Source organism: Durio zibethinus, chromosome 28 (genome assembly GCF_047325235.1).
Source record: "Durio zibethinus cultivar Kanyao isolate XHJ-2024 chromosome 28, ASM4732523v1, whole genome shotgun sequence".
Taxonomy (NCBI): domain Eukaryota; kingdom Viridiplantae; phylum Streptophyta; class Magnoliopsida; order Malvales; family Malvaceae; genus Durio; species Durio zibethinus.
The window spans coordinates 2117541-2130753 of NC_143189.1; the positions used below are offsets into that span (position 1 = coordinate 2117541).

General features: G+C 36.2%; 1 protein-coding gene and 1 pseudogene across 2 annotated transcripts; one reads left to right on the forward strand and one right to left on the reverse strand.

Annotated features, from left to right (window-relative positions):
- The first annotated feature begins 5046 nt into the window (after positions 1-5046).
- On the forward strand, positions 5047-7774 carry LOC111280852 (uncharacterized; annotated as a pseudogene). Its single transcript, XR_016335190.1, has 3 exons — positions 5047-5338; positions 7021-7219; positions 7365-7774. The product of XR_016335190.1 is annotated as an uncharacterized LOC111280852 (transcript).
- A 691-nt stretch (positions 7775-8465) lies between these two features.
- LOC111280866 (uncharacterized) lies at positions 8466-10783 on the reverse strand. Its single transcript, XM_089757472.1, has 2 exons — positions 9380-10783; positions 8466-9038 (listed from the first exon to the last, which is right to left on the reverse strand). Exon 1 carries the CDS (start codon positions 10300-10302, stop codon positions 9382-9384), a length of 921 nt encoding a protein of 306 aa, XP_089613598.1. The 5' UTR covers positions 10303-10783; the 3' UTR covers positions 8466-9038; positions 9380-9381.
- Between the last annotated feature and the right edge of the window lie 2430 nt (positions 10784-13213).

Sequence of the window (13213 nt, forward strand, 5' to 3'; positions counted from 1 at the left end):
ATTGGGGCGTTACAATCTCCCTACCTTTAATGCTTGATGTCCCTGTCAAGCCAAGTCCATTCACAGGACCAAGATCACACCAGACCATCGTGTAGCACTTAGTGACTCCCACGGCTCCACCATGTAGCACTTAGTGACTCCCACGACCGCGAACTGATGACCGCTCTGATACCATTTGTAGTAATCATAGTAGTATTTAACCCTTTAATACAGAATATAACCTTAATTCATCACTACAAACACATGATTCATATCAGGATTTATACGAAACAAAGATTTTCCTTTCTATTCCCATCAAATTTCTGTTTCAACAATAAATTCACATTACCAACTTTCTCAACACTTAACTTGACTCTAATTAAAGTCTAAATCATCTGCCCAAAGAGGGATAATGGAAACCCTAAAATTTTAAGATTTCTCGATTATAATTTACACTTTAAGATTTAACCATCAATACTCCAAAAATTGAAAAAGATTATTTACTCACCTCTAACAGATAATTTCTCCTTGTAAATTTGTTCTTCCCTTCACTTGGAATCCTTCAATTGATCTTTTCTGTATAAGAAACATATGAGAAATAAGTTTCTGTTTTTAATACGACTAATCGTCGATTGAAAACTTGAAAAGTTAACTCTATTAATAAAATAAAATAGGTTATTTATCAATAAGTCCTCTGCACTTCTCATTCTTTATTAAAGAGTCCCCCACTTATAAAAATACTTAAAAAATAGTCTCTTTTTTTTTTTTTGGTATTACAATCTCCCCAACTTATAAAAAGTTTCGTCCTCGAAACTTGATTTACCTTTATTTTCGAATAACTGAGGATGTCGTTTCTTCATATCATCTTCCATTTCCCAAGTTGCTTCTCTTGGTGTATGATTGCTCCATTGGACTTTTATAAAGGGAATAGTTCTATGCCTTAAGACTTGCTATTTTCGATCAATTATTCGAATAGGATATTCCAAGTATGTTAAATCCTCTTGAACTTCTAAAGGTTCATACTCTATCACGTGGCTTGGGTTAGAGACATACTTTCTCAACATGGACACATGAAAAACATTGTGCACACCAGATAGTTGAGGTGGCAAGGCTATCCTATATGCAACTTCTCCCACCTTATCAAGAATTTCAAATGGACATATATAACATGGGCTTAGCTTTCCTCGCTTCCCAAACCGCATAACACCTTTTGTGGGTGATACTTTTAAAAAAATAAAATCCCCTTGTTGAAATTCTAACTCCCTTCTCTTTTTATCTACCAAACTCTTCTGACGATCTTGTGCTGCTTTAAGTCTCTCCTTAATCACCTTGATCTTTTTTATAGTTAGTTGCATCATTTCTGGCCCTAGGAGTTTTCTTTCCCTAACATTATCCCAACATAAAGGGGATCTACACCTTTTACCATACAATGCCTCAAAAAGAGCCATCCCAATACTAGATTGGTAACTATTATTATAAGCGAACTCCGTTAAAGGTAAGTAATCATCCCAACTACCTTTTAGATCAATCATACATGCTTGAAGCATATCTTCTAAAATTTAATTTGTTCTCTCTGTTTGCCCATCTGTCTGAGGGTGAAAGGCTGTACTCAATTTTAAATTTATCTCCATAGCTCGCTGTAAGCTTACCCAGAACTTAGAAACAAATCTAGAATCTCTATCTGACACAATACTCACTGGAACTCCATGCAATCGGATAATTTCACCCGTGTACAATTGTGCTAGTTTATCAAGTGGAGTAGTCGACTTGATAGGTAAAAAATGAGCTGATTTAGTGAGTCTATCAATAATTACCCACACTGCATTATTCCCTTTAGATGACTTAGGCAACCTCATCACGAAATCCATAGAGATGTGCTCCTACTTCCATTCCGGTATCTCCAAAGGTTGTAATAACCCTGATGGTCTTTGGTGTTCAGCCTTAACTTGCTGACACACTAGACATTGGGACACAAACTGAGCTATGTCACGTTTCATATTATTCCACCAAAAACTTTCTTTCAAATCTTTATACATCTTAGTGCCTCCAAGATGTATAGTGAATCGAGACCCATGTGCTTCCTCCAAGATCTCTCGTTTTAGATCAAGATCATTTGGTACACACAATCTATTTCTAAAACGTAATGTGCCATCCTCGTGAAGATTAAACTCTGACCGTAAACTATTCTGCACTTCTATCTTAATTCTGTCTAACTCACTATCATCTTTTTGTGCAAATTTTATCTTTTCGATCAAAGTTGGTTGAACCACCAAACTAGCCATAACAACACCTTTTCCATGTATAATCACCTCGATTTGCTGCGTATCAAGTTCCTCCAACAATTTTGGTTGCAAAGTAATCAAAGCAGCCATACTTCCAATGGACTTTCTACTAAGAGCATCAGCAACTACATTAGCTTTGCCCGGATGATAATTGATGGTCAAATCATAATCTTTGATTAATTCCAACCATCTTCTTTGTCTCATGTTCAACTCTTTTTGCGTAAACAGATACTTTAAACTCTTCTGGTCCGTATAAATTACACAAGACTCCCCATACAAATAATGTCTCCATATTTTCAAAGCAAACACAATGGCAGCTAACTCTAAGTCATGAGTCGGATAATTCTGCTCGTAGGTTTTTAATTGCCTAGAAGCATAAGCAATTACCCTATCATTCTGCATTAACACACAACCCAACCCCTTATTGGAAGCATCACTATAAATGGTAAAACTACCAATATCAGAAGGTAAGGTAAGGATAGGTGCTGACACCAATCGTTGCTTTAGCTCTTGAAAACTCTGTTCACATTCCTTAGTCCATTCAAATTTTGCTCGCTTTTGAGTTAAACGAGTCAATGGCACAGCAATTTGAGAAAACCCCTCAACAAATCTTTTATAATAACCTGCCAAGCCTATAAAATTTCTTACTTCTGTCACATTTATCGGGCGAGGCCAATTCACCACTGCCTCAATCTTTTTCGGATCAACTGAAATCTCATTTTCAGAAATAACATGACCAAGAAAACTAATACTTGTCAACCAAAATTCACATTTGCTAAACTTTACGAAGAGTTGTTTATCCCGCAAGATCTGTAATACAATCCTCAAATGTTTCTCATGTTCTTTATCATTCTTAGAATAAACCAGAATGTCATCAATAAAAACAACAACAAATTGATCCAGATATTTTTTAAAAATTCTATTCATCAAGTTCATGAATGCAGCAGGTGCATTTGTTAATCCAAAAGGCATAACCAAAAATTCATAATGGCCATACCTAGTTCGAAAAGCAGTCTTGGAGACATCACCTGCCTTAATCTTTAACTGATGATATCCAGACCATAAATCAATCTTTGAAAAAACCTTTGCTCCTTGTAACTGATCAAACAAGTCATCAATTCGAGGAAGAGGATATTTGTTCTTCACAATCACTTTATTTAACTCCCTATAATCAATGCATAAGCGTAGACTCCCATTTTTCTTTTTAACAAATAATACAGGAGCTCCCCAAGGTGACACACTAGGACGAATAAACTTTTTCTCTAACAATTATTGGAGTTGCACCTTTAATTCACGTAACTCAGATGGAGCCATGCGGTAAGAAGGCTTAGATATTGGTCCAGTTCCAGGGATAAAATCGATTTCAAATTCAATTTTCCGATTAGGAGGTAAGCCAGGCAAGTCCTCAGGAAAAACATAAAAAAAAATCTCTAACAATCAAAATATCTTCTAATCGTAAGCCTACATTCATTTGAGTGTCTTTCACATAGGCAAGGTAGCCTAGACACCCTTTCTTTAGAGATTACATGGCACTTGAAATCGACACAATTTGACACGGAAGGCTTAAATGATAACTTTCATATACAAGTTCTGATTGTCCTGGACATTGAAACACTACTCTCTTCCTGTAACAATCAATAACTGCATGATGTATAGATAACCAATTCATCCCTAAGATCACATCAAATTCTAGCATCTTTAATTGTACCAAATCTACTAGTAGTTCACAACCCCTATGTGTACAACACAATTCTTATAAAGAGTATCAGCACACACAATTTTTCCCACAGGAGTAGCAACATATAAAGGCTCATTCAACTTCTCAGGTTCAATACTCAAAGATACAGAACCGAGTCCATTCACAGGACCAAAATCACACCAGACCATCGTGTAACACTTAGTGACTCCCACGGCTCCACCGTGTAGCACTTAGTGACTCCCATGACTGCGGACTGGTGACCGCTCTGATACCAATTTTGTCACGGGTCGAGACTCAAGCTCCGAACCCGCGCGGCTCCGAAACCCGGGCATTCACCCTTCTGGCGTCTCAGATCAGCCTACCTGTCACGGTTCACACCCTTGTGAGGTATTGTCCATTTTGACCCGAAGGTCTCACGATTTTATCCTTCAAAAGATACCTCACAAGTTTAGGATTAAGTCTCTTCATATATATCATTCTTTATCCACACATCCTCCTGACGTGGGATTGGGGCGTTACATTGTCAATATCTTTTGGAAAACTAATTCTTATATTAATGCATGTTGTTTCTCATTTGAAGATTTTTAGTCTAAAATATTAAATGAAGCAACAAATTATCAGGCAGATACTCGAGATTAAGCTATTGAACAGCCGGCAGCAATACTGCAGAAACTGCGAAATATGAGGCAATACTGTAAAATATATTTGTCTTAACAAGTTGGTATTCATAATTTCTTTGATACATCCCATTTCAATTCTTCTAAATGAGATGTACCAATTTATTTAGTGGTCATAATTTTGATTTTTAAATTTTTTTTCAGATATTTTTAAAAGATTCAGTTTTCTGTATTTTTTTATTTTTGGACTTTTATAATTATTTAAAAAATTAATTTTCTCCTCTTTTATTTCATTTTATTAAAAATATTTTATTTTAATTTTTTTTAAAAAAATTATAATATATAATAATCATATACTCATAACATGATAATCACGTAACTATAACGTATAATCATATAACTATAACATGATAATCACATGTCATTCATCGATACTTTTATGTATACAGTGTCAAAATTTTAATAAAGACAGAATCTAGTGGCCTTGTTCCTTGTATTGTTGTATACCTTTGTCTAATTAATTAGTAATTTATTTATGCACTAATTGCGTTCTCCAGAGTCAAAACCACGCGACCACACAGTGAACCCTTTACGAAGAGCGTTTCAAAATCCTTCCTCACATTTCCAGGTTTTTGTTTCTGCTTTGTGGGTTTTTTTCGTTTGTTTGAACTATGGCTTCAACTTTGTTACTGGCTCTGGTTTTTGTGATTGATCTGATTGCCTTTGGACTTGCTGTTGCTGCTGAGCAAAGGAGAAGTACTGTGAGCTTTCTTCTCTTTATATTTACTAAACTGTCCTTTTGTTTCTTTCCGTTTTAAGTATACTCTTTTGCTGTTTCAATTTTGTTTCTTTGTCATGGGATGTCCTTTTTTTTTTTTAACATTCTTCGATATTCTAATTTCCAGAAGTTTGGTTTAGTTTATTTTGTTTTTTTCTAAATTGGGTTTTTTATTTCATGTTGAAAAGTTTAGGCCTTTTCTTATTGCAAGTGAAAAGTTTTATCCTTTTGGTTCCTTGCTTTATGAAAAACAAATATTTGCTATAATTCTTTGTTATATCTTGTGAAAACGAGATTTAGCTGTAAGTTTAAGCAGTCTTATATCTGAATTACTAAAGAGGGGAACTTTGTTTTGCAGCAGTTGTTATGGACAAGCTTGTTGGATTCATGATAAAGGAATATCCAAAAAATATGTAGGAAAACACTAGAGAAAAACAACGCTGAGAACAATGATCTTTACTATCATTTTAGATGCTATGTTACTGCAAGAATGTTTTAATTAGAACTTCAAGCTGAGGGCAGAAAGGACTCAGTACATTTTGATCCCATATTTAGTACACTTGCGTTCTTTTAGTGTCAAGGAAATAGGTGATTGCGTTGAGGAAATCTCATTGTTGCTTTTCTTTATAGATGAGATTTGGGTTGGGTAGCTCCTGGTGGTAATATCATAGACTATGCTTCTTTCAGCAGCTGCATAAATGTAACGCCCCAATCCCACGTCAGAAGGATGTGTGGATAAAGAATGATATATATGAAGAGATTTAATCTCAAACTTGTGAGGTACCTTTTGAAGGATAAAATCATGAGACCTTCGGGTCAAAGCGGACAATACCTTACAGGTTGAGTGTGGGTCTCTACAAATGGTATCAAAGCGGTCACCAGTCCGCAGTCGTGGTCTGGTGTGATCTTGATCCTGTGGATGGACTCGACTTGACAGGAACGTCAAGCATTAAAGGTGGGGAGATTGTAACGCCACAAGAGGGTGAATCGTGACAGGTAGGCTGATCTGAGACGCCGGAAGGGTGAATGCCCGGGTCCCGGAGCGCGCGAGTTCGGAGCTTGAGTCTCGACTCGTGACAAGTGGTGTGAACCCTTTTATACCCCAGTGACTTTCCTATAGCTCCGAACCCGCGCGGCTCCGGGACCCGGGCATTCACCCTTCTGGCGTCCCGAATCAGCCTACCTACCACGGTTCACACCCTTGTGAGGTATTGTCCGCTTTGACCCGAAGGTCTCACGATTTTATCCTTCAAAAGACACCTTACAAGTTTAGAATTAAATCTCTTCATATATATCATTTCTTATCCACATATCCTCCTGATGTGGGATTGGAGCGTTACAATAAATGTTTGGTAAAGTTACAAATGGCGTATCTTACAATGATATTGTTGTAAACATCTCGCTTATATCTGGATAAATTAGTACCTCTTTTGTTGGGTAATCTTTAATGATTAAATTTGCACGCTTATTCCCTGTGTTGCTTTCGGAGTTTGTAAAAGGAAAGGATATTAGAATTGCATAGTTTTTTGTTTGAAGGAAAAGATTCTAGAATCAATGTGACGTTCTACCTCCATGAAGCTTGAGTGTAACAATTTCCTGCTGTATATGGGAGAAACTGGTTTATTATAGTCTAACGTGGCATTATACATTGTTCTCTTTTTGCAGGCCATTGTTGGCAATGACGGGAAAGAAAGCTATTGTGTTTATGATAAGACATTGCTACTGGCTTGGGTGTGGGTTCATTCCTATTCCTTCTGCTTAGTCAGATACTAATAATGGTGGCAAGCCGATTCTTATGTTGTGGAAAGGCCATGAGACCGAGTGGGTCTAGAGCATGGGCAATTGTCCTATTTATCACTTGCTGGTATGTTTTTAGTTTAAACAACAATTTAAATGATCTTATCTTCATGGTCAGGAAGTGTCTTTGAGCAACCGAGTCGACGACTGCTTTTCAATGCCCTCTGTTAGTTTTTCTATCATCTAAATGATATGTTGCATTGGTATTTCAGGGTGTTCTTTTTCATTGCGGAGTGGTGTCAGTGCGGAACGCTTATCACACTAAGGACAAGAATCCCTTAAATGATCCTCCGTCATGTGCAACATTGAGAAAGGGTGTCTTTGGGGCTGGGGCCGCATTTGTGTTCCTAACAGCCATAGTCTCTGAGCTTTACTACGTTTGTTACTCCAAGGCTAATAATGAACAGGCTAACTACAGCAGAGACACAGGAGTGAGGATGGGCAACCTATAGATGAGAATGGTAAGAGATTGTCAAGAGAAATATTCTAATTTGTATTTCGTTGTTAATTGACCGCAGACAACTTGGGTGTATGATTTAATATACGATTATCTTAACCATGGACATGTACTTGTGTGTATCTTTACACAGTTTTCATATACTACTATTGTTGTTTCTTTTTCCCTTTTTGGGTGCAAATTTGCTCCTACATTGATGTGCGATGTGATTAAGCTCATTGTACTACTAGTTGAATCCAAATATCAATTCCAAAGAGATTAAGAGATTAAGTCAGTATAAATTTTTTATTAAATTTTTTTTTAATTACAATTACAATATTTTTTTCAATCGTAATTACAATAATTTTTTATTACTGTTTTTAATTTCACCATAGTTAATAAGCCAATAGCTTCTCCAGTGTAGTTCAAGCTTCCTCTTGAGTGTGATGTAAGATTCCTCTTCAGAACCAAATTGAAGAATGTGACAATAAATCATGCAAAACATATGCAAGAAAGAGTGAATTAATTTCTCTGTTTCTTTGGCTGCTACTGCATGTCCCCACATGCAATTCAAAGGTCCCTGCCAGTGCCAGAGGCAGAGCAGTACCAATTTTTCCCTAGTGTTTTAAGCCGTAAGAGGTGCTTGAATTTCCTATAAATGTTTAAAGGTTTTTTGAGGGAACAAACTAAATCAGTCTCTATTTCTTTTTGTAACATCAGTCGGTTCAATCTTATCATTTCAATGGAAGCTACACAATCCAACGGCCATATGATCAGTTATTTGATGCATTTGTTACCCTATGAAACGACAGGCCTTCCACAAGTAGACTACAATTATTCAAGCATTCCCATCATGAAATTTTGTACCCAAAAAACAGAGAAGGCAAACCGAAGAATCTTTTTAATTGAAGAAATGTGACAATTTAGGTAATCAACCGTCATTGTACATGACTAAGCTATTTGCTAAACCCATATATAAACTCAATTTAAGGAAGCTGATGGTATACTATAAAACAAATTTGGAAACAAGCCAGGAAAGTGTGGCCCCAATGTGCACATGCTATGGATCTGAACTGACAAGATGTAAGCAGACCATGTTGGAACAAAGATTTTGGTGCCTAACAAACTACTAATAAACATCAATGAAATCTAGAAGCACGCAGTTTAGACCATCCGGAAGAGAAAAAAAACTAATTCATAAAAACTACTTTACAACCAGAATGCTGTCAGGACAAGGAAAAGAGAATGATTCTCAACAACTGGTCATAAATTATGAAATAATGAATCCACATTTCAGATATCCGGAAATATGCATATCCACAAGAATCTTCCATGACATCTAGCTTGCCCAGGATAGCTTGGAAGAGACCCCATTTCTGAATTCTTCGATATATCCCATCATATATATCTCTCCCTTTATTCCATTCATAGAATGAAGAACAAGCCTAACCTGACATACACATTCATGTTCTTGCATCATATAAGAGGTAGAGTACAAAATGTACACCTTCACCCTGAAGCTGAATCGGAAAAATGACAGCTTCTAACAGTCTACATCTCTTTTTTAACAGTTAAAAGTTGAAAGGGGAGACTATACATATTAATAATCAATCTAAGAAAGGGAAAAAATAACAATAAGGGGGAGATTCTTAATAAAGACTGAAAAATATTTAAAGAGAGAAAAAAAAAATTGAACCCTCCATTTAATAGGAACACCCAAATCAAAAAAAAAAAAAAAAAGAGAGCTATGGACAACGGATATATATATATATATATATATGGTTAAAAGACCTTCATGGTTTGATCTCAGAATCATCCCATGGCATGTTTAGATCAGTAGAAACAAGTGCATCAATATCATCCCAATTCCAGTAGTTTGCCATGTCCATGCCACTGCTTGTAATAGGTACTTGCCATGGTTGTGAAACAGTGCCACTTGTGGTGGGCATGACGATGCTGGTGATAGTTGGATCCTCCATTGTCTCTCCAGTATAATTATAGATACTTGAAGATTGAAATGAGGTTGATATTGAAGATGGGATTGTGTCAAAAGAACTTGAACTTGAAAATGGAAATTGTAAGCCTTGAGTTTGAGGCAAAGACAGGGTTGAACCTAGGAACACTCCATTGCTTGTCCTGAAACTTTTACTGTCAAAGTTGCTGCAATTGATAAATTTCTGCTGCAACAATGAAGATGGTGGATGACTCAGCGCCTGAAATTGCATATTCGATATGCTCTTTTGATCAGCAAGTCGACGCTGAAGATCCTGCCTTTGTTGCTGAAGCTGAATTGTCATGAAGGTATCGAGCCTATTGTTAACACCAGAGGTAGTGGGGCTTTTGATGGCAGTGCTGGTTGTGCTAGTGCTAGCAGGGGTGGTGGCGGCTGTGTTGCTATTTGATGTCTTAAGCCGCTTGTTTTTGCGACCTCCACCAACAGGAACATTGCGGAGAGTACCGCCTTCAGTCCAGTGCCTTTTACAAGTCTTGCAGAGATACCTAGGCTGTGACTTATTGTAGTTGTTGTAGTAACAAAACTTTGTGTTTGTAGAATCACACCTCGGACACTTCAGTGGCTCTGTTTGCTGCTTCTGGTTTTGTGGATGTTGCCTCTTCATTGGTAAAGCTTTTGGTAGCTCCAGAGTTTGAGCCTCCAACAAAGATTGGCTCCACCCAAGACCATCACTAGAAACCTGTTTTGAACTCAATCCCATATCTCTATATCCACTTCAGAAACTCTTAACTACAGCAAACAAGAGTGATAAGGTCTTCTATGATGATTGATCAGGTCAAAACCCTGTACAATTCTAGCCTTTGGATCGAGGTGCAAGAAGAGAGATCAACCTGAATAAAAGCGGGATGATAAGATTCTTCCTTATCCAAACAGTGCGATGTTTTGAAGAAATGGGATATTGGAGAGTGTGAAGTGCTAGGAAATTCCCTGGAAGGTGATAAGAAGTGAGCATGCTTTGAGCCTCTCTATCTTTGTATGGTAAGAAAGCTTTGCTGTAGATATATATGTGGGGGTGGGGTTTCTTTTAACTTTGGTAAACTGCTGAATCTGATATACAGAAGCATTAATCCTCTTGCATTTCAAAGAATTTTTTATAGTGCTAAAAATGAAGATGTAGAAGAGATCAAAGGGAAGGGAAGACGAGAGGGAATTCCTTAGCCTTGAAGGTGATGGTGGGTCGGTGACACGTGGAATCATCTGGACCGTAGATATTGGAGTGATTGTATGAGCTGTAAAGGGAACGTATATAGCTAACGCTACTATAATAAGTAACAGTAAACTAATAAGCTATGAATATGAATATAAAAAGTTGCACTATGGAATGTTAGCATTTCATGCATATCTAATATATATATATATATATATAGTAATTATTCTTATTAAAATTGATTCGAATTCAAATTTTTACATAAAATATATATATTTATTGTCAAATCAAATTTTAAATTTCTCTTTAAAAAAAATGATGATAGAGGAATTAATGAGGTCTTGTGGGACATTGAATTTTGGAACTATAAAAGAGTTGGCATCAAATGATAGTTTGGTAGGTGATACACAAGAGGTTGTGATGATCCTATGGCCCTATGCACATGTGATTACATGTTACAAGAGTTGTCCTCCGGAGAGATTGCATGCCACTCATGAAGGTGTGGGCTCGGCCACATGTGTGAATGATCGGCTCGAAGTTGGGTTTAGAAATAGGGTAAATTATGGCTATAGCAAGAGCAGCATGCAATGCATGAACTATGGCAACAACCCTTTCTGTGATCTTTTTCAAAAAAAGAAATGATGTAGAAATCCGTTGTTATTGCTATATAGATATAAGGGTCCATTTTGTGTCAAATGAGCGCAGTCATCGGCCATGAAATTGACATAATTTGTTTCTTTTCTCTTAACATGGCGCAGAAGAAGCAAGAAATCTGAAATCAATCACTCATTTCATTTCTGTTCCGTATATGATGAAAATCATCCAATAAAGACATGCACAGTCACAGACAGCAAAATCTTCTAAGGTTTTCTGATTCCAAAATCACTCTAAAATGGCTTTTGAATTTTTTTTTTTTAACGTTTTCTGATTAAATGATCGATGCTAATTTGAAAGAATAATTTTTAACTATATATATAAGTACGTATGTGTGTGTTATTTTGATGAAATAATACAATCGTAAATGTGAAAATATTTTTTGTTAGGAATCGTTGTTATTTGTTAATAAAATATTAAAATTTTAATTCTGACAATTTTAAATATAATGAAAAAAAACATTCGGAAAATCTTGGAACTAATAGCAAATATTCAAAACGTTTGAGAATCAAAATATGGTATAATTGTATGCGAATTACATCAAATTATTCGAATAAATAAGACATGTTAAAAAGTTCATAGCTAGCCTCCATAAAAGACTCAGAATATGAAAGAATAATTGGTGCAAGTTGGCCGTTGCACAAAATTAGACCATGAAAGCCACATGCAAATAATTAATCCACGAGTGAAGCATAAGTTTGACTTTAAACAAATTTAGTATCTTTCTTTCATGTTAATCTGAGGGGATGTGAATGGAAATCAAACTTTGGTCGGTTGGTTAGGTAAAGTTGATTGTATGGGCATTTTCAACACTTTCAAAAAGACAAAATAGAATGTCAGTCGCACAATTCAGAAAGCCACTAAAGCATGTTTAGCTTCATGATCAAACTTAAATTAATTACTAATTTAATCACTGAGTCTAACTTGTCCACCTCACAGGTTAATAGCTCTTCATACCAACTTTGATACTTCACATTAAAAGTTCTTTTCCAAAAAAAGCTTGACATATTAACAAGTAGTCGCAGCAGCCCATGTTTATGGTATCATTAACATTAGTGATTAATGTTAATGTGAGATACAATGATCCTGGGGACATCGAGGACACGTGTCGGAACATCATGAATGATGGGGCCTCCTTTCTGGACCACTAGAGCAATTGATGATGAAATCCTGGTTGGAACATGAATATGGTGTTCAAAGGTTGGTGCAAATTTGTTGAGAATTGAATTAAATTAGGACATTGAGTGGAAAAAATGAAAAACAAGATGCTGAAGCATGATGGAACAATGACCCATCAGCAGCCGTGTCAATCATGAACAAAGAAGTTAAACACTTAATTGGTAGCCTTAAAGGCCAAAATTTGAACCCCTGCGTGGAAATTTTTTATTATCGTGCGGTTTAAATCAAGAAATGGTGTTGTCCAATATCAGGAAACAGATGGAAACTGATGCAGGATCGAGAATCATGAAGTTTATGGCAGATTATTTGTCATATGATAATATAGAAATATTTTCCTTGAAACTTTTAAAAAAAATGCCTGAATCATCAATAGCCCATCTTTCCAAGCCTTTCTGTTGTCATTTTCACTACTCTCCATCCCCTCTTTTCTGTTTGCTCTCTCTTGGTTCTTATGAAATGCCTAAATTCTTGCATTTATTTTTATGCATGGCGGCAGCTAAAATTGGCTAGGATAAGGCTTGTTGGAAATAGTTTTAGTCAAAAGAACCTGTCCACTATCCACATTAAGAAAAACTTGAGCCAGTTTTCATGCAAGAGCATAGCCTAAAAGAGGAAGTCTATGGTGATAAAT

What these genes read in the sequence shown, in the direction of transcription:
- LOC111280866 (XM_089757472.1), bottom strand. Translation starts at nt 10,302, where the DNA reads ATGGGATTGAGTTCAAAACAGGTTTCTAGTGATGGTCTTGGGTGGAGC.